At 34.9% G+C, this 21,837-nt stretch overlaps 1 protein-coding gene across 1 annotated transcript; it reads right to left on the reverse strand.

The window, feature by feature from the left end:
• Window positions 1-739: 739 nt before the first annotated feature.
• Window positions 740-11,658, reverse strand: LOC141345806 (la-related protein 6-like). The gene is made up of 3 exons (XM_073850727.1): window positions 10,926-11,658; window positions 7,682-7,880; window positions 740-2,372 (listed from the first exon to the last, which is right to left on the reverse strand). The coding sequence occupies exons 1-3, from the start codon at window positions 11,522-11,524 to the stop codon at window positions 1,284-1,286; spliced, it is 1,887 nt and encodes a 628-aa protein (XP_073706828.1). The 5' UTR covers window positions 11,525-11,658; the 3' UTR covers window positions 740-1,283.
• Window positions 11,659-21,837: the final 10,179 nt, after the last annotated feature.

Genomic DNA, 21,837 nt, shown 5'->3' on the forward strand with positions numbered 1-21,837 from the left:
AAAAAACTGCATACGACTATTTCAGACTCAAGGTCATTGTACACTTGCACAGTCAGAAATTTTCGTATGTTTTTTTCATATTAGTCATGCTCATCTTGTGTCAATTATGTTTACACACTGCCTCCGAAACTCTCACCTATCATAAAAAAAATCTGGTTTGATGAATACGGAAAAAAAAAAAAGTCAAATTTTCGTATGCGTTTTAATTTTTGCATTCGTTATCCTTTCCTATCAAAATGCTTGCTACAGATGCAAAAACAGGAGCCAAGGAAGCATTTTTCTTTAAAAATCCTCATTTCAAACTACTAATTGAACTTTGTTTTCTGCGTTTTCACAGCTGTTGCAAGCCATTTGATAGGAAAGGATGACGAATATGAATTTTTTGAAAATTTCATAGGTGTTTTCATATTCATCATCCTTTCCTATCAAAATGCTTGCAGTGGATGCAAAAACAGAAAAATCAAACCTGATACGATTTTGGTGGACAAAAGTTTCAGAGGCAGTGTGTAAATGTAATTGACACAACATGAGGTTGTATTTATTTTTTAACATGCAAACATTTCGGACTCTGTGTTCAATGACCTTAAAAGTGCATATTTTGAACAATAAACAATCTGAATGCAATGTGAAGCAGCAGAGACTCACCAATTTGCATCAAACCCGAACGGCAAATGCAAAACAAAACGGCCAAAAGCCAAAGAATATTGGATCTGAAGAAATGAGCAATACCCCAGATAACTGCGATTGTAGTGATTTATTTGTACAGTAAGGAAGCAGACTGTGCATTGCCTTAACTCGGATGAAGGCAGATACGAGGCATTTGTGCTCAGGACAGAAACCTCAAACACTTTCAACAGAGAGGAAGCAGAGAGGACTCAACCGAAGAACAGAGAAACAAAAAATCTGATCCCATCTGATGACTGAAAGGAGAAGCATTGTTTGAAGGCATAAAGCAAATAAAACTAAATAGAGATCCAGCGCCGGGGCTCCCGAGATCGGTCGTCGAAGAGGCTGAACCACGACCAGCACGGAATACATTTACAACATTGACACGGGAGACACCGGACACCGGGAGAACGGAAAATACGGCGGCGTTTAAAACCGAAACGCTTTCAGAACAGCTTCCCTCATGATGCCATCATTCAGCGAGAAATTAAGATGTATAAAACGTTAACAAAAATAGCATATAGAAAAAGGTTTTACAAAAAGACAGGCCAGTCCTACAGAGATGCTCACGACTGCATTGAGAGTGCGAGGGTCCGGGCGACAACGGGGGGCGGTCTTTAAAGACAGGTTTGCGTGCCCCGCTCGCCGGAGGGAGCCGAGTGAAAGCCTCTCGTTCCGTCCGGACCTCGTGGGAGCCGGACCACTCCCGGAGGAAGCCCGTCCGCGTTCTGGATCTTTCTCCCGAGCATCGGGCTTCCCACCGGGCTGCTCTCCTGACTAGCCACCTGCTTCCGCCGCTGGACCCACGGGCTGCCCGAAGGGGTCAAGCTGCTGTCCGAGGAATAGTCCGCCCAACGGCGTCCCGCTTCGGGGCTCAAGCGGCCCTCGCTGACCAGGGGAGACTTCCCCGAGTGGTGCGGCTTGCGCTGGGTGCAAGGGCTGGCTCGCGGGCTGCTCCACGGACTGGAGCGTGGCGACACCACCGGACTGAGGTGATTGGGCCCAGCGCTTGTTGGGCTAAGCTTGTTGCAAGAGCGTGACTTGCGGGCCAAACGCGGCGACGTGGGATTGCTCTCGGTTTCCGAAGAACTTGCGGCAGAGTCATCGCCGTGATATTGCAACTCTCTGACGCGGCTGTTGAGCGAACGACTCTTCCGAATGCCGCCTGGTCCCTCGTCCCGCGGCCGGTCCTTTGGTACCTTTTTCTTGGGCGGCTTGGTGCCGATTAGAACCACCTTCAATCCTAGAGACCCTCTGGCACCGCCGTCTCCACCGACCGCCTCGTGGGCTCTCATGGCCGCCTCCACTTCTTCGAACTCCACGATGGCACACTCCTCCGTTCCCAGTTGGGAGTAGCGGCCGCTCAGCTTCTTCAGGTCGGCCGGCAAGTCCTTCCCGGGTTTGAGGACCCGCACCGAGGCGATGGGTCCGTAGTTTCCAAAGGCCTTCAGCAGGAGCTCCATCAGCCGCTCTTGCTGGGTCGGACCCGCTGAGCCGTTACTTCCGTCGGCCCCGAGCGCCACGCCCAGCTCCGGCCAGCGCTTGAGCTCGCTGAGCAGAAGCATGCGACTTGGAAGTGACTCGCTGGCGAAAACTGGTACGGTCGTCCTGCGTCGCACCTTACGGCCCTCATCGTTCAGTTCCAGCAAGTTGGAGTGACGCAAGGCGTACGCTGTGGTTCTCCAATCTCGCGTCAAGTGCTTGACCTGAGGAAAAGACAGACAGGAAGCAATTCATCTTCAGGTATGACCAATAATCAAGTTAAGATTCACATCGACTGTTTTCACATTTCCATGTTTCCCAGAAGTGGTCATAGTTGGGTTAAAGTCTATAATGGTAATCGAAACAACAAATACGCAGTTTTGTTTTTGCCCCCTATTTTTTTATGAGCTGAACTCAAAGGTCCAAGACTTTATTGCAAATGGTGGTCGCATCAGATACTGATTGGTTTTCGGACCCCCCAATACAGTAAAACTCCACATTTTAGAGTGGCCATTTATTGTGGCCAATAAAAAAAAATACTTATTTTACACATTATCTGAAAACTGAATAAATAAGCTTTCCATTGATGTATGTGGTTTGATTGATTTGATATTTGGTCGAGATGCAACTATTTGAAAATCTAGAAAAAAAATGTTTTTCAGAAAATAAGATTTGTCATTTTGCTTCAATTAAATGTATCTCGATTTAAAAGTGTTTACTGTACTGGAAAGTAAGACAAAAGTACAGTTTAGCAAAAGAGAAATCATAGAATTTCTCTTGCTTTCTAAAAGAGGAAAAAATATATTGATATAAAAAAAAGTCAGTCAAAAAAGAAAAATCTGAAACCTGAATAATTGGTGTATGGTTTGTTAGAGTAGGACCATATTTGAAACTATTTGAAAATCTGGAATCTGAGGATGCCAAAAAAACGAATAAGAAAATCGCCTTTAAAGTCCAAATTAAGTTCTTAGCAATGCATATTACTTATCAAAAATTACGTTATATATTTTTATGGTTCCTCATGGAACGTGAATTTTATTTAATTGTCATTTTTGGCATAAAAGAAAAAAATTGACCGATACACTGTATTTTTGGCTATTTCCAGTGCTGCTAAAGACTGGTTTTGTGATCCAGGGTCACATTTTTCTGATCCCATTAGCAGAGTTGTTCCTTTAAGTTAAAATGCAATTTTGATTGATTTATTTTAGAGAACAAGATCTATTTTTGTCATTTTGTTTCAAATAAATGCATCTTGCCTTAAAATCATATAGATATTTGTACTGAAAAAGACAGAAGTGCACTGTAGCAAAAGAAAATCATAGAATTTCTGTGGCTTTCCAAATAAGGGAAAAAAAAAGAGAGATTTATATTAAGATTGATGCCATTGGTCAAAAAATACATATTTGTAGCAATAGCCCAAAACGCATTGTATAGGTCAAAATTATCGATTTTTCTTTTATTCCGAAAATCAGTAGGATATTAGGATCATGTTCCATGAAGATATTTAGTAAATTTCCTACTGTAAATATATTAAAACTTAAATTGATTAGTAATATGCATTGCAAAGAACTTAATTTGAACAACTTTAAAGGTGATTTTCTCAATATTTTGGATTTTTTTTTTGCACCCTCAGATTCCAGATTTTCAAATAGTTGCATCTCAGCCAAATATTGTCCTATCCTAACAAACCAAACATCAATGGCAAGCTTATTTATTCAGCTTTCAGAGATATAAATCTCAATTTATGACTGGTTTTGTGGTCCATGGTCACAAATATCAAATGCTTGAGTGTTGTAAATAATGATTTACGATGTTAATTAGGGTCCATTTATCAACACACAAGCCTTGATTGTCGCTCATTCAGTGTTAATATCTCAAAGAGAAAAGTAATTATATTCCCTTGTCATTGCACATCAAAGTACAGCTTTAATTGAGACTGATGAAGCACAGAAAAGGCAGTGAAAGAGCAACTCGAGCCAGATTTAGCCATCGCTCCAGCAGCGAGATACGATGGCAGAGCCGTAATTTAGAGCGGAGTGCTTCAAATGATTCGACAAATGCGTTTCCCCCTGTGCTTGTGATTTCTTATTGAAAAAAGGAAGTTGAAGTGGAACATTTTGAAATGCCAGTTCCTTTTAAGTCAGTAGCCCATCAAAACCATCATTTACTACCATTCATTATTAGTTAAAAGGCTCTCATTGACTTTCTTCATAGGCATAAAACATCCTTAAATAAAGAGTCGTGAATCAAAGCCAAAGCAACCATTTCAAGGATGATCCACAAACACTGATTTAAAGCAAAAAGGAGAAAATGCATTAACAGGTTTATAAAATAAAAAAAAACCACCTAGGTCTTCTGTGAAGTATTGTGAATGACAATCAGAAACAACACCCACAATATTAAACTGGTTTTTAGTCATTATTTAAGCAGCATGCAAACATTGATCACAGTCCGGTGCGATTACGTCATTCGCAATGCCTCATGGGAGTGGGCGCTCATTGCTTAATTCTCGCCAAGATTCTCATTTCCACGGTAACAGAGGCTTCTCTGATTGGCTGATCTCTCATCAGGATTATGGGTAGTTCAGTTCCTCTGCAGGAATCTGGCTATTAAACAGTTTCACAAAAATGTTGAAGTCATACTAAAAAGTACAAAACTTTTGATCTCATTTAGGATGTTCTCATTTTAGAATGCACATAGCCAGATGTTTTATTTAAATATGTGACCCTGGAGCACAAAACCAGTTGCAAGGGTATATTTGTAGCAATAGACGAAAATACATTGTATGGGACAAAATGATCAATTTAATGCCAAAAATGATTAGGATATTAAGTAAAGATCATGTTACATGCAATATTTTGTACATTTCCTATCGTAAATATATCAAAACTTAATTTTTGATTAGTAATATGCATTGCTAAGAACTTCATTTGGACAACTTTAAAGGTGATTTTCTCAATATTTGGATTTTTTCCACCCTCAGATTCTAGATTTTCCAAATAGTTGCATCTCAGCCAAATGTTGTCCCATCTTAAACCTACATCAATGTAAAGCTTATTTATTGTACAATCTGTATAAATCTCAATTTAAAAAAAGGACTCGGATGACATTTTTCTTTTTTGACTGACACAAATCTTTTTTTTGTTATACATCAATATTTTTTCCTCTTTTGGAAAGCCAGAGAAATTGATTTTTCTTTTGCTAAACTGTACTTTTGTCCTATTTTTCATTACAATTGTCTAAAAGCTTTTAAATCAAGATACATTTACTTAAAGCAAAATTACATAAGTCTTGTTTTCTAAAAAAATAGATTTGTCTGAAAAAGTCAATACATCAATGAACATCAATGGAAAGCTTATTTATTCAGTTTTCAGATGAAGTGTAAATCTCAGTTTCAAAAAATGGACCCTTATTACACATATTCTTATAATAATAATAATAAAAATAAGTTATTTAATTTTAAATATAATGCAATATAATTACTTTATAATTAATAATAGTATACACTGCCTCTCAAAAAATTGTAATTAGTTAGATTTTTTATGTTTTTCAAAGAATTCTCATATGCTCGTCAAGGCTGCATTTATAGTATTAAAAAAATACTGAAAAAAGTATTTATTGTGAAATATTACAGTTTAAAATAATGCTGTCCTATATTAATACATTTTAAAATATAATTTCTTCCTGTGATGCAAAGGTAAATTTTTTATCAGCCATATTTCAGTGTCACGTTTTTTCAAAAATCATTCTAATATACTGATTTATTACTTTTATTATCAATGTTAGAAACAGTTGTGCTGCTTACTACTTTTTTTTATCATCTTTGGACCTTTGATTTTTTTTTTTTTTTTTAGCATTCTTGATGAATAAAAGGTTAAAAAGAAGATCATTTATTCAAATTAGAAATCGATAACTTTATCGATTTAACACATCCTCGGTAAATAAAAGTATTATTTCTGTAAAAATGATTAAAACACCCCCCCAAAAAAGAAATAAATAAAATAATAAATGAAGAAAAATAAAATAATCACAGGTTCCAACGAAATATTAAGCATAAGAAAATGAAAATCTAAAACAATAAAAAATATATTAGATAAAAACTAGATTTAAATAAATATAAAATACAAAAATTAAAAAAAAAATGGGGGCTCGGGGAATATCACTTTTGATCAATTTAACACATCCTTGATAAATAAAAGTATTTAATTTTTTTTTAAAAGAATGAATAAAAATGTACTGACAGAAATAAATTACATTTTAAAATATATTCATATAGAGAACAGTTATTGTACATTGAAATAATTTCACGTCTTTTTAATCAAATAAATGCAGCCTTGATGAGCAGAAAAGTCTCATTTAAAATGCATTAATTTACTGATCCCAAAATTCTGATCAGCAGAATAAATAATTTCTGTATTTTATATGGATATACACTGTTAAAAATAAAGGTGCTTTAAAAGGTGATGCCATTCAGCCAATCTATTTCTTACCTTTTTATAATCTGAATCGCCACAGAAAGGTTCTTCGGATGTTAAAGGTTCTTTGTGGAACCATTTCAACAAAAAAGGTTCTTCTATGGCATCATGAAGCACCTTTATTTTTAAGAGTGTATGTACTCTGTGTGCATCTCTAAATCTGCTAAAAGTTTGTGTCAGATTTGAGTAAAATAATGCACAAAGTAACGGGTTCTGTGTGTTTTAGGACTAGTTTTAAGAGGTAAAGGGATTCATGGAAAAATGTAGAAAAACTGTACAAATTAAAATAAATAGACTGATTAAAATAAGATAATTAATTTGATTCAAATTGGTATAAAATAAATATATTTGGAAGAAAAAAAAATTTAAAAATATTTAAATAACTAAAAATAAACTGGGGCTGCACGGAAGCAGGAAGGGGACCATGGAAAAACTGAGAAAAACCATGTTAAAAAAAAAAAAAAAGTAAATATAAGAAATTAAAATAAATGGATGAAAATATAAAACAAAACCCACATCAAGAATGAATAAAAATGTACTGACACAGGAATAAATTATATTTTAGAATATATTCATATAGAGAACAGTTATTGTAAATTGAAATATTTCACAATATTACAGTTTCTGTATTTTTAATCAAATAAACGCAGCCTTGATGAGCAGAAAAGTCTCATTTAAAAAGCATTAAAAATCTTACAGATCCCAAACTTTTGATCAGCAGTGTATATAATATGTATTTTATATGGATATACACAGTTAAAAATAAAGGTGCTTTAAAAGGCGATGCCATTCAGCCAAAGGTTCTTTAAAGAACCATCTCTTTCTTACCTTTTTATAATCTGAAGAACAGTCTTTCGCCACAGAAAGGTTCTTTAGATGTTAAAGGTTCTTTATAGAACCATTTAAACAAAAAGAGTTCTTCTGTGGCATCGTGAAGCACCTGTATGATTAAGAGTATGTGTGTGCGTCTCTAAAACTGCTAAAACTATGTGACAGCTTTGAGTAAAATAATGCACAAGTAAACAGGTTCTGTGTCATTTAGGTCACAAGGCATTTACCTTCTTGAAGGAGGTGAGCAGCTTGACGCTGACGAAGCCCAGCTTGTTTCGGCGGACGTGTTTGAGCAGGAAGGCGTCGTGCTCCAGGTTTTCGTCGGACAGATAATATTCAATCTGCGCCACCAGTTTCTGGATGAGCTCTGGGTCCGGAGGCTGCCAGCTCTCCTCCTCCAGCTCCCCGCCGCTGGTCCCCGCGCCACTGACGGACAAACACAAGACACAAGAAACTAGTGAGCTGGCGCGAATCCGCAGCAGGGAGCCCGTCTGTTTCCCATCATCCCCCTAAAATCTCAGATTCCCCCACAATCCAACAGCCTGCGCGAAAACACGAGCATCGCGGCTCGCTGCCCACGAACACCAACACACGAGCAGCGCCGAGACCTCTCCATCTGACCAGAGAACACATGCTGAACCGCGCACGCTCTCCGGAGACCAGCAGCGAAACAAATCTAATCTTTTCAAGAGATTCCACAGCTCACCTACAGAAATAACCTTCAGAAATCTAATTAAACGGATGACTCATCGCCTTCCGGCCCACAACCTTTAAAAGCGCGCGTCCGCTCGGGACGGTCGCACAAGGCGGGGAAGCCCTTCAAGCGCAGAAAGCGGCCCGTCACGATCCGCCCACGGCTGCGGAAGCACAATAGCAGCATCAGCCCGACTCATTAGTGCTCCACAACAATGCAAATTGGGCCGTGGGCCACAGACGCACCACTACCCGCATCTACTAAATGCTCGCTCCAAGAAGAAGAGTGGGAAAATGCTCAATAGGTCATGTGGGAGAGATTTAATTGCACATCAACAGCACAGATGAGCCAGCGGCCAGAGTTCAGACGCTTAGAAATGGACACGGGGTCATTGAGGACACTAGTGAACCACACCGGGGTTTACAGGGAAGAGCTAAAGGGATTCGTGGAAATATGGAGAAAAACTGTACAAATTAAAATCAATAGACTGATTGAAATGAGATTAATATAAATTTGATTCAAGTATAATAAGTAAAATACAAAAATAAAATAAAAACAGGGGCCGGGGGAATCAGTGGGAATCAGTGAGAAAATGTTACATTTAAAAAGAAATTAGACCAAAAAAAAAAAAAAAAAAAGGTAAAAATATTAAAAACTAGATTAAAATAAATTAAATGGGGGGGGGGGGCTGCAAGGAAGGGCGAGGGGGGAAAAAAGTAAATAAATTAAAATAAATGGATGAAAATATATATATAAAAAAAAAAAAAATTATATATATATATATACAAATTAAAATAAAAAACTGTTGAAACTAATTATAGTAGTAGTAGTAAAATATACAAAAAATTAAAACTGGGAGCTACAAAGAAGTGCTGGGGGATCAGTAGAAAAATTGAGAAAATGTGTTACATTTAAAAAGAAATTAGACCAAAAAAAGGTAAAAATATTAAATTAAAAACTAGATTAAAATAAATTAAATGGGGGGCTGCATACAAATTATGTACAAGTTAAAATTAAAAACTGGGGGCTACAAAGTAGCAGCAAATGTGTTACATTTAAAAAGAGATTAGACAAAAACTATTAAAAATTAAATAAAAGCTTTATTAAAATAAATAAACTGGGGGCTGCAAGAAAGACGGGAGTCCATGGAAAAACTGAGAAAAACCATGTACAGAAAAAAGTAAAAGTAAAATAAACTATTTCAAAAATACAAATTATGAACAAATTAAATACAAATTAAAATAAGTATAAAATACAAAAATTAAAAACCAGGGGGTTTACAAAGATCAGTGGAAATCGAGAAAATGTGTTACAAGTTTAAAAAAAGAGAATTTTTTTTTTTTAAATATTAAATAAAGTATAATAAATAGATTAACATTTAAAAAAAAAAAAAAAAAAACTACATATTGAAATTGATTGAAATTAATCCAAGTAACCAACAAAATGCATTTAAATGAATAAATTAGTTTTAAACATTTAGTGACTTGGAAAAACTAAAGTGTAACTTACTGTACCAAACAATATCTCTACATTGGTTTACACTCTTAGAAACGGTTCCAAAAGGGTGTTTTTTTTTTGTTTTTTTTGCAGTGATGCCTTACAGAATAGCCAAAGAACCTTAAAGCAGTTCCTTAAAGAACCATTTAGAAAAAATAAAATAAAGAACCTTTCCATGGATGTTCGGAATTCTAATTCTAGATCCATCAATGCCAATATAGAACCTTCATTTTTAAGAGTGTAGTTTGTAAAATGAGTGTACATGACAATATATGGACATCTTTTACATTTCTATTATAGTTCCATCTCATCTAAAAGATCAAAAACCACTGATCTAGACACAAACACAGATGAATGAATGAATGAATGAATGATGCATTTGTATAGCGCTTTCATGTGTATTTCCGTACACCCAAAGCGCTTTACAATCATATGGGGGATCTCTCTTCAACCACCACCAGTGTGCAGCATCCACTTGGATGATGCGTCGGCAGCCACAGTACAACGGCGCCAGTGCGCTCACCACACACCAGCTACAGGTGGAGAGGAGAGAGTGATATAGCCAATCCAATGAAAGGGGATTATTAGGAGGCCATGATTGACTAGGGCCAGTGGAGGGAATTTGGCCAGGACACCGGGGTTACACCCCTACTCTTTACGAGAAGTGTCATGGGATTTTTTGTGACCACAGAGAGTCAGGACCTCGGTTTAACGTCTCATCCGAAGGACGGTGCTTTTTACAGTATAGAGTCCCCATCACTATACTGGGGCATTAGGACCCACATAAACCACAGGGTGAGCACCCCCTGCTGGCCTCACTAACACCTCTTCCAACAGCAACCTAGTTTTCCCAGGAGGTCTCCCATCCAGGTACTGACCAGGCTCAGCCCTGCTTAGCTTCAGTGAGCAACCGATCTTGGGCTGCAGGGTGATATGGCTGTGGGGCAATATAGATATTGAGATGCTGTATAATGTGTCCAGCACTCATGACATGTGGGAGCATTACATCATGATGTTCGTGGACCATTATAGTGGATGTGGATGTATGGAACTAGTAGAGCAACAGGTCTGGTCCCATTCCTACCTGATGAGCTGCGACAGGTGTCTCTCACACACTCAATCACAATTAGAAACGTGCACTTTCATGAGGTCGAGCGTCTATTTATAGCGTTGAGAGCGCGGCTGCTGTTTGTTTGTGCGCGTGTGGATGACGGATGGAGAGATCCATGGAAATCAATGACTTTATTACGCGAGCCCGATTTAGAAGGGGAATGGTGTACCTGGATTTATCGTGTCTTCCGATCTCGTCTTCGCTGCCGCTGCCCGTCTGGAGCTCGATGGTGTTGGAGGAAGGCTCCTCGTCGGGCTCCTCGTCCTCCGCCGCCTGGATGGCCACGGTGATGGTCACCGGAGCGCTGATCTCCCGCGGCTCCGCGTCCGGCTGCAGCGGCTCGGTGCTGGAGCTCATGATCTCCGCCGTGAACGCCTCCTCTTCCACGGCTCCGCTGGCGTCTGCGCTCGAAGGGGAAGCGACGGCGACGCGGCACGGCGAACACAAACTTCCCAGGCGCTTGTGAAGATCAAACGGAGCCGAGAGGACGCGCTCCACGGCGGACCAGAGCGTCCAGAATCTGCGCCACGGAGACGGTGACGGCGCGGGGCTGTCAGAGGAGGAAGAGGGGACGGGTTTGGATTCGTCTTGAGCAGTTACTTCCTCATATGTAAGAGGCTTTGTGCGTTTGAATCGAGCTCTGGGATTGGGCCGTGGCGCCTCCCCAACCCACCAGCAAAACTGAAGCCAAGAGGGCGGCAGCAGGAACGCGACGCAGCGCAGGAACGCGTTCAACACGGCTGACATTTCTTTGCGTCTCTTTCTCATTACTTAAAGAAGCCGCGAGCGCCTCGTCGATACATTTATATCGCTAAACCGTGATTGCTTCACGTGACGGCAATTAGGGAAAAACACGCCAGCGGCGATTAATCAAAGCGCCCGACCCACTTTACGCGTGCAAATTGGATAATAGGCTTTACAGCAGCGGATTTACCGTGCGGAAGGACGATAGAAACGTCCCTTCATCATACTGTCTAGTCATTTATGTCATGATCCCCTAAAAAAAAACAAAAAGTTTCGAAATCCCAAATTATTTTTTTAAAGTGAGTTAATGACGTAAAACTTCAATCATAGGCTATGTGGTGTAAATAATAACAAGAATGATAATTGTTGTTATTATTATATTAAAAATATCAATGTATTTTTATTTATGTAGGCTATAGCAGTCAAAAGTTTCTGGACAGTAAGGTTTTTTTGTCTTTTTAACGTCTCTTCTGCTCACCAAACCTGTATTTATTTGATAAAAATACAGTAAAAGCAGTAATATTGTCTAATAATTTTACTGTTTAGTAAATCTGCTTTTTATTTAAATATATAATAAAATGTAATTTCTTTCTGTGATCAAAGCTGATTTTTTAGCATCATTACTGTAGTCTTCAGTGTCACATGATTCTTCAGAAATTATTCTAATATGCTGATTTGCTGCTCAAGAAACATTCCTTATCAATGTTGAAAACAGTTTTTGCAGGATTCTTTGATGAATACAAAGATCCAAAGATCAGCATTTATCTGAAATTAAAAGCTTTTTATACACTATACTATTCAAACAAGTCAGTTTAATGTTTTTGTTGGGAAGGGAAATAAACTGGGGGGCTGCAGGAAGTGTAAAAAGTGTGGAAATGTGTTAAAAATGGCGTACAAATATACAAAAATAAATTATAAAAAAAAAATATATATATATATAAATAGCTTAAAATTAATTCAAATAGGCCAAACCAAAAACAACCCATTAAAATACAATTAAATTAATAAATAAATTAGATTAAAACATTTCGTGACTAGAAAAACTTACTTAAAAAGTTCAGCTTTGATCACAGAAATACATTACATTTTAAAATATATTCAAATCGAAAGCACATTTTTAAATAGTAAAAATATTTCACATTTTTACAGTATTTTTGATCAAATAAATGCAGTAGATCATCATATTAGAATGATTTCTGAAGGATCATGTGGCACTAAAGAAGAAAAATGATGCTAAAATTCAGCTTTGCATCACAGGAATAAATTACATTTTAAAATATATTCAAAGAGAAAGCAGTTATTTGAAATAGTAAAAATATTTTCAAAATTTTATGTACTTTTAATCAAATAAATGCAGTTAATCAGAATATTAGAATGATTTCTGAAGTATCGTGTGACACTGAAGACTGCAGTAATGATGCTGAAAATTCAGCTTTGATCAAAAGAATAAATTACATTTCAAAATATATTCAAATAGAAAGCAGTTATTTGAAATAGTAAAAATATTTAACATTTTACTGTATTTTTGATCAAATAAAGGCAGCAAATCAGCATATCAGAATGATTTCTGAAAAATCATGTGACACTGAAGACACAAGTAATGATGCTCAAATTCACCTTTGATCAAAAGAATAAATTACATTTCAAAATATATTCAAATAGAAAGCAGTTATTTGAAATAGTAAAAATATTTCAAAATTTTATGTACTTTTAATCAAATAAATGCAGTTAATCAGAATATTAGAATGATTTCTGAAGTATCGTGTGACTCTGAAGACTGCAGTAATGATGCTGAAAATTCAGCTTTGATCAAAAGAATAAATTACATTTCAAAATATATTCAAATAGAAAGCAGTTATTTGAAATAGTAAAAATATTTCACATTTTACTGTATTTTTGATCAAATAAAGGCAGCAAATCAGCATATCAGAATGATTTCTGAAAAGTCATGTGACACTAAAGACACAAGTAATGATGCTCAAATTCAGCTTTGATCGCAGAAATAAATTACATTTTAAAATATATTCAAATGAAAAGCAGATTTGTAAATGGTAAAAATATTTTAAATTATAACAGCATTTTTCTGTATTTTTAATTAAATAAATGCAAATTTGGTAAGCAAAAGAGACTTCTTTAAAAGCATTAAAATCTTTTGACTGGTATACATAAACATGAATACATTGATATATTTTATATAATCATAACAATTATCATTCTTGTCATTGTTAGTATTTTTGAATGTATATTATAACATATGCAGCATGTTGTTTATAGTGCATTCCAGTGCACAGGAGTTGTTTTGAGGTGAGAGCGTGACGTCACGCGTGTGTGAGTCATTCCTGTGTCTGTGATTGATGTGTGTGTGCAGGGCTGAGCTCAGCGGTGAATGAGGTGATGCTGCAGCAGGACGTCACGGCCGTGTCCCGCATACTGATGATGAGCAGCGCGCTCCAGGTTCACTTTAAGATGCGTCTCTTCATGTGAGCTTTTGTTTGAAAGGCAGTGCAGCTGTGCATTATGGAAAACCCAGTAACAAAGCCTGAATGAAGCGGCTCGTCCCTTCGGTGTTTGTCTGTATTGAGCAGCAGTAGTAAAGTAGAGCTGTCTTTCTGTGATTCTGATCCGTCTGACCCATGTTCTCCATCCCTGGGCTATTCAGGGTCAGGTGATTATAGAGTCTGAATGTGTTTTTAGGTAGATGCAGCGTTTCTACTGCAGTATTTATAGCCGCTGAACCCTGAGGACCTTCCTGCTCAGGAATGAATGCATCACTATTGATAAAACACACAATGCAAATATCACTCATGTGTCTGGACCTCTCCACTTAGAGGATGTTTAGAAGCACTATTTCTATTTTTTTTTCATAAAAAGCCAATAATCAATCATACAGTGCATTATAGTTGCTTTGTGAAATGCATGAGAAACCATCATCCATCATGCACTACAAAAAATGCTTTTCTTACTTAGATTTTGTTTTGTTTCCAGCCAAAATATCAAAAAATTCCTAAATCAAGACCAGTAAAAATGATTGTCTTGTTTTCAAGACAACAAGTCAAAATGAAGTGAGTTTTGCTTAGAACAAGCTTAATAATCTCCCAATGGGGTTAGAAATTGAAATCTTATTTCAAACTGAAAACAAGATTTTTCTTACCCCATTGGGAGATTATTTCGCTTGTTCTAAGCAAAAACGCACTTAATTTTGACTCGTTTTTTGAAAGCAAGACAATAATTTTAACTTGTTTCCAGCCGAAATATCTAAAAACTCTTAAATCAAGAAGGATTTTCTAGACGAGTAAAAATTATTGTCTTGTTTTCAGAAAAAAACAAGTCAAAATGAAGTGAGTTTTTGCTTAGAACAAGCTAAATAATCTCCAAATGGGGTAAGCAAAAAAAAAAAAAAATTTCAAACAGAAAACAGGTTATTTTTCTACCCCACTGGCAGATTAGTTAGCTTGTTTCAAGCAAAAAACACTTAATTTTGACCAATTTTTTCTGAAAACAAGAAAATATTTTTTACTCATCTAGAAAATCCTTCTTGATTTAAGAATTTTTTGATATTTTGTCTGAAAACAAAACCGCACTTAATTTTGACTTGTTTTTTGAAAACAAGACAATAAATTTAACTTGTTACCAGCCAAATTATCTAAAAACTCTTAAATCAGGAATTCTAGACAAGTAAAAACTGTATTGTTTTCAGAAAAAACAAGTCAAAATTAAGTGAGTTTTTGCTTTGAACAAACAAAAAAATCTCCCAATGGGCTAAGCAAAAAAAATAAAAAATTCAAACAGAAAACAAGATTATTTTTCTTACCCCATTGGCAGATTATTTAGCTTGTTTCATGCAAAAACCGACTTCATTTTGACTTGTTTTTTCTGAAAACAATACAATAATTTTTACTTGTTTAGAAAGTCCTTCTTTATTTAAGTGTTTTTAGATATTTTGGCTGGAAACAAGACAAAAATCTAAGTAAGAAGAGCATTTTTTTGCAGTGTGATGAGTGTCTTGCCAACAACAGATGCAGAGGAAATCACACAGTAAATGGAGTTTAACACTCGCTCTTATAGACCATACTGCGTCCGGTGGTGAATCTGGCCTACAGAACATTCATTATTAGCTGAAGATGTCTTTATAGCATTTTTAATATTGCTCAGAGAGGTTTTAAACGCAATTAATGAATTGCATTTGACATGAAAAAAATGAAGCGCATTTTAAGGGCATTAAGAGAAGTGATGTTCTAGATGATTCTCATTAGAAACTCATTTTATTCTACTCAAGTTGGTGTAAAATGTAAAATATTGTTTGCAGGGTTTAAAGTAGAGCCAGTATAATGTTTTATGGGGGGAGGAAATAAACTGGGGGGCTGCAGGAAGTTTAAAAATGTGGAAATGTGTAAAAAATAGTGTAAAAATGTACAAAAATAAATTATGTAAAAAAAAAAAAAAAAAAAAAAAATATATATATATATATATATATATATATATATATATATATATATATACATAAATAGTTTAAAATTAATTAAAGTAAGATAATTACTTATAAGATGACCAATAAGATTAAAACATTTAGCGACTAGAAAAAAAAAATATATATTTTTTCTCTTTTTTTGCACATTTTTACACTGTTTTTACACATTTCTACACTTTTTACACTTCCCAGTTTATTTCTATATTTCTCTTTAAGTCTTTTTAAGTAAGTTTTTCTAGTCGCTAAATGTTTTAAAATATATATATATATATAAAAAAAAACATTACAATACAATACATTAATAAATAAATTAGATTTAAACATTTAGTGACTAGAAAAACTTACTTAAAAATATAATATAATATAATATAATATAATATAATATAATATAATATAATATAATATAATATAAAATCAAATTCATTTAAGTAACCAAAAAAAAAAAAAAAAAAAAAACGCATTCAAATACAATAAATTAATAAATGGTTGCTCCAGAAGGAAAAACCATGCATTAAGAGCCGGGGGTGAAAACTTTTGAACAGAATAGAGATGTGTTAATTTTTTTCATTTAGTACTGCCCTTCAGAAGCTACAGAAGATTCTCACATGTTTTCCAGAAGATAAAATAAGTTAAATTTACCCTGATCTTTAAATTTCAAAAGTTTTCACCCCCTTGCTCTTAATGCATGGTTTTTCCTTCTGGAGCATCAGCGAGTGTTTGAACCTTCTGTAATAGTTGCATATGAGTCCCTCAGTTGTCCTCAGTGTGAAAAGATGGCTCTCAAAATCATACAGTCATTGTTGGAAAGGGTTCAAATACACAAAAATGCTGAAAAAACAGAATTTGTGGGATCTGAAGGGTTTTTCTGAAGAACAGCAGACAGTTTAACTGTTCAGGACAAACATGTGACTCAGTCATGAACAACTATCACTAAACAAAAAAAACACAGCTGTGGATCATTCAGAGAACAACAGAGTAGGCTATTAAGAATAAACAGTGTTCTGAAATAGTGGTTTTCTGAGGTATTTTTTCAGATATTTGTGTGTGAGAGCTGTTGAGCTGGTTTGGTGGCAGAAACAGATGCTGTGAAAGTTGATGAGCAGTTGTTTGCGTTTATGAATCACTTTCACAGCATCAGTGCTGTCTGTCTCTGCATGATTTTACGCTGGATTGTTTCATTTATTTACCTGAGATTAACTTTAAATATTTGTGATGCTTTTTAAACAATAACTGCATACTAATACATTAATACTTGAATTGTAGTTATGTTCAATAGCTATAGAACAGTATGAAAACCGATTCGCTTCAGTGTTTTATCTGGATCAGATCCACCTTTTTTTTTTAAACCGTCCATTAGGCTGCTTGATAATGCAAACTGGTATTAGTTATCATATTTTGTTATATATATATATTATCCAAACATAAACACACTGGTTTGTAGCAAATTAGCATTGACCATTTAATTCACTTTGTTATTTTATTTATTTATTTATTTATTTTAGTTTTTGCAAGTCTTCAATAAGAAATACAAACATTAAGAGAACCAAATAAGAACAAGAGTGGGATACAGATTAATAAATAAATAAATAAATAATGTTATTATACACTGCCAGTCAAAAGTTTTTTATAAATTGAATAAAAAAGGATTATTTGATGAATAAAAATAATATTTTTTTGGAACCTGTGATTTTGTTTTATGATTCTTAGATGAATAAAAAGTTTTAAAAAACAGCATTTATTTAAAAAAGAAAGGTTTTCTAACAACATACACTACTGTTCAAAAGTTTGTGGTAAGTACATTTTTATTCTTTCATTTTTTGAAAGAAATTATTGCTTTTATTTAGCAAGGATTTGTTAAATTGATAAAAAAGTGATGGCAAAGATGTTAGAAAATATTTATAGTTTGAATAAATGCTGTTCTTTTTAACTTGTTATTCATCTAAGAATCCTGAAACAAAATCACAGGTTCCAAAAAAATATTTGGCAGCACAACTTTTGCCAACATTGATCATTTTAATAATAAATCAGTATATTAGAATGATTTCTGAAGGATCAAGCGACACTGAAGACTGGAGTAACAGCTGATGAAAATTCAGCTTTACATCACAGGAAAAAAAATAGTTTAATGTATATTAAAATAGAAACCATTATTTTATATTGCAATAACATTTTGCAGTATTATTGTTTTTTTTAATTTTTTTTAAATATTACACAGATGAAAAATCAGAAGATTTAAATCTGCATTAAAAAATATATATATATATGTGTGTGTATGTATATATATTCCAATTTAAAGCATTCCAGTGCATGTTTTACTAGATATATGCTATGCATTATTTTAAAAGAAACATTTTTATTGTTATTATTATAGAATTTGTCCACTGTTTACACCACTTCACATCTCCAAGACCAGAAAAAGTGAGCTGGAGGATAAACAATGTCATATTCATAATGTAGTTATTTGAGACTCTATTTTGTTTAATATTTGTATTACCAATAAAAAATTTTACTCTTGAACTCTACAAAATTCAAATCTTTGACCTGTGATGCACTTCTGAGAAGAATTAAAACTAAAAAAAGTAGCACGAGTATATTTGTAGCAATAGACAAAATACATTGTATGGGTCAAAATTAAACATTTTATGGCAAAAAAAACATTAGGATATTAAGTAAAGATCATGTTCCGTGAAGCTATTTGGTCAATTTCATAACGTAAATATATCAAATCTTAATTTTTGATTAGTAATATGCATTGCTAAGAACTTCATTTAGACAACTTTAAAGGGGATTTACTCAATATTTAGATTTTTTGCACCCTCAGATTAGATTTTCCAAATAGTTGTATCTCAACCAAATATTGTCCTATCCTAACAAACCATATTATATCAATGGAAAGCTTATTTATAAATATAAATATGACATTTATGACTGGTTTTGTTGTCAAGGGTCACATATGTTAATAAAATATTATTTTTTAGGAGCTGCCTACTACTATAATATATTTTCAAACCAGTAATAAAAAAATGGATTTATTTTTGTAAAATCTTTGTTATTCAAAATAGTACATCGTTAGTGATATGCCATAAGAGCACGGTGTTTTATTCATATTTTTATTTCACAATTGCACTTTAACAAATAAATAGTTAGGAGAGGAGCTCTAAATACGGTCTTTATTTTAAAAAAAAATATATAATGATGCTAAAATGTGAAACTGAAAGTTTTGCGGAAGTCTCGTACAATCACAAAAAGAACAGCAGCGAGCTTCCGCGCTTGCCACCGGAAGTCCCCGTAACTGTTTACTAAAAGTTCGTTGCTAAGGACGCGCAGTGACGCGCTTTCCATGAGTCTTCTTGTGAAACGCTGGACATGCGATATATTTTCCCTCTCAAGGCTTATTATCGTAAACTTGCAGTGACTTGCGGATGTTCGTGAACTTTGTGACAGGAAAGGTCATGCGCTCGTATAAGCAGCAGCAGCAGCAGGAGGAGGAGGGGCGTCATCGTCAAGCGGCATCTGGGCGATTCCTGCCGCCTGCGGTAAGAGTTTGCCTGATGATCAAGAGCTGAATTACCAGCAGATCTGCCAAAATCACCAGCTGCTGCTTCAGAAACACATGCAGATAGACACAAAACTGCAGATATTCTCAGCACTGAGAATCCGAATGTACTTTACATCAAAACTACCATGTACCATGGTAATACCATGTTTAAAGTACCTTGGAGTATCATAGTACCATTGTAGATCAGTGTGACAAGCATTTAAAGTCATTCCATGCAGAGTGACATAACATTACTATGGTGTCTCCTCTCATGTGTGGATGATTTGACTGTATTTCCGAGTATTTGAGTGTATTTTAATGTGCATTTTGTGTGTGTGTGTGTGTGTGTGTGTGTGTGTGTGTGTGTGTGTGTGTGTGTGTGTACTTGGTATTCATCACATTGTGGGGACCAAATGTCCCCACAAGGATAGGAATACCAGTAGATTTTGACCTTGTGGGGACATTTCTCAGGTCCCCATGAGGAAACAGGCTTATAAATCATGCACAATTAGTTTTTTTGATGAAGTAAAAGTGTGCACAATCTCCTGTGAGGGCTAGGTTTAGGTGTAGGGTAGGTGTAGGGCCATAGAAAGTACGGTTTGTACAGTATAAAAACCATTACGCCTATGGAATGTCCCCATAAAACATGTAAACCCAACTTGTGTGTGTGTGTGTGTGTGTGTGTGTGTGTGTGTGTGTGTGTGTGTGTGTGTTCAGGTTCACAGCTATAAACAGCATCTGGCAGCGGTGCGCTCATTACTACCTGAAAGACTGACCCAGAGACCGGTGAGTGATGCATGGGATAAAACAATTATAATTCATTGTTTTTTTCTGAGTTTATAGAGACTTTTTTTCACAGAATGCAAGATATAATGTCAGAATTGTGAGTTTATACGTTTTTATTTCCCTATCGCATAATTCTAAGAATTGCAATTGCAAGATGTGCATTTAGAATTCTCAGAAAAATTATCAAAATTGCGCGATTTTAACTTTTAATTGTAAGAACATTTATAGCTCACAATTCAGACTTTTTTTACAGAATGCAAAATATGAAAAAAAGAATTGTGAGTATTTTTTTTCTGTCAGAAACCAAAGAATTGCAATTGCAAGATGTGCATTTAGAATTCAGAGAAAAATATCAAAATTGCAAGATTTTAACTTTAAATTGCAAACATTTATAGCTCAAAGTTCAGACTTTTTTTCACAGAATGCAAGATATAGAGTCAGAATTATGAGTTTATAACTTTGTTTTTCATGTCGAAGAAATCTAAGAATTGCAATTGCAAGATGTACATTTAGAATTTGGAGAAAAAATATCAAAATTGTGAGATTTTAACTTTTAATTGCAAGAACATTTATAACTCACAATTCAGATTTTTTTTTTTTTTTTTTTACAGAATGCAAGATATAAAGTCAAAATTGTGAGTTTATGTTTCTTTTACTGTCGCAGAAACCAAAGAATTGCAGTTGCAAGATGTACATTTAGAATTCAGAGAAAAAATATAAACATTGTGAGATGTGAACTTGTAATTGCAAGAACAAAATATAGCTCACAATTCATACGTTTGTTTTTCACAGAATGCAAAATATAAAGTCAGAATTTTCCGTTTATAAGTACTTTTTTCCTGTCGCAGGAACCAAAGAATTGCAATTGCAAGATGTACATTTAGAATTCTCAGAAAAAAATATAAACTGTTATTGCAAGAACAACATTTATAGCTCACAATTCAGACTTATTTTTGACAGAATGCAGGAAATAAAGTAAGAATTGTGATTTTATAACTTTTTTTCCTGTCACAAAAAAAAAACAAAGAATTGCACTTGCAAGATGTACATTTAGAATTCAGAGAAAAAAATATAAAAATTGCAAGATGTGTTTTTGTCATTGCAAGAACAACATTTATAGCTCACAATTCAGATTTTTATTTACTGAATGCAAGATATAAAGTCAAAATTGTGGGTTTATAAAAAAATTTTTCCTGTCTCAGAAAACCAATGAATTGCAATTGCAAGATTCTCAGAAAAAATATAACCATTGTGAGTTGTGAACTTGTAATGGCAAGAACAACATTTATAGCTCACAATTCTGACTTTTTTCTCAGAATTGCAGGGGGAAGAGTCCAAGCTGTAAGATGAAAAGTCCCAATTACCTTTTTATGTTTTTATCCAGTGGCAGACATGGGCTTCTATAGTATGACACCCAAATGAAATATAATAAGAGTAATTTCCCATAGTCTCTCTAATCTTATTATATCTGTCTTTCATGTCTGGCTGGACTCTCTTTTTCTCTCTCATTTCTCCCCAGAGTGCATGAATTACAGGTTTTGCTCT

Source organism: Garra rufa, chromosome 11 (assembly GCF_049309525.1).
Source record: "Garra rufa chromosome 11, GarRuf1.0, whole genome shotgun sequence".
Classification (NCBI taxonomy): Eukaryota; Metazoa; Chordata; class Actinopteri; order Cypriniformes; family Cyprinidae; genus Garra; species Garra rufa.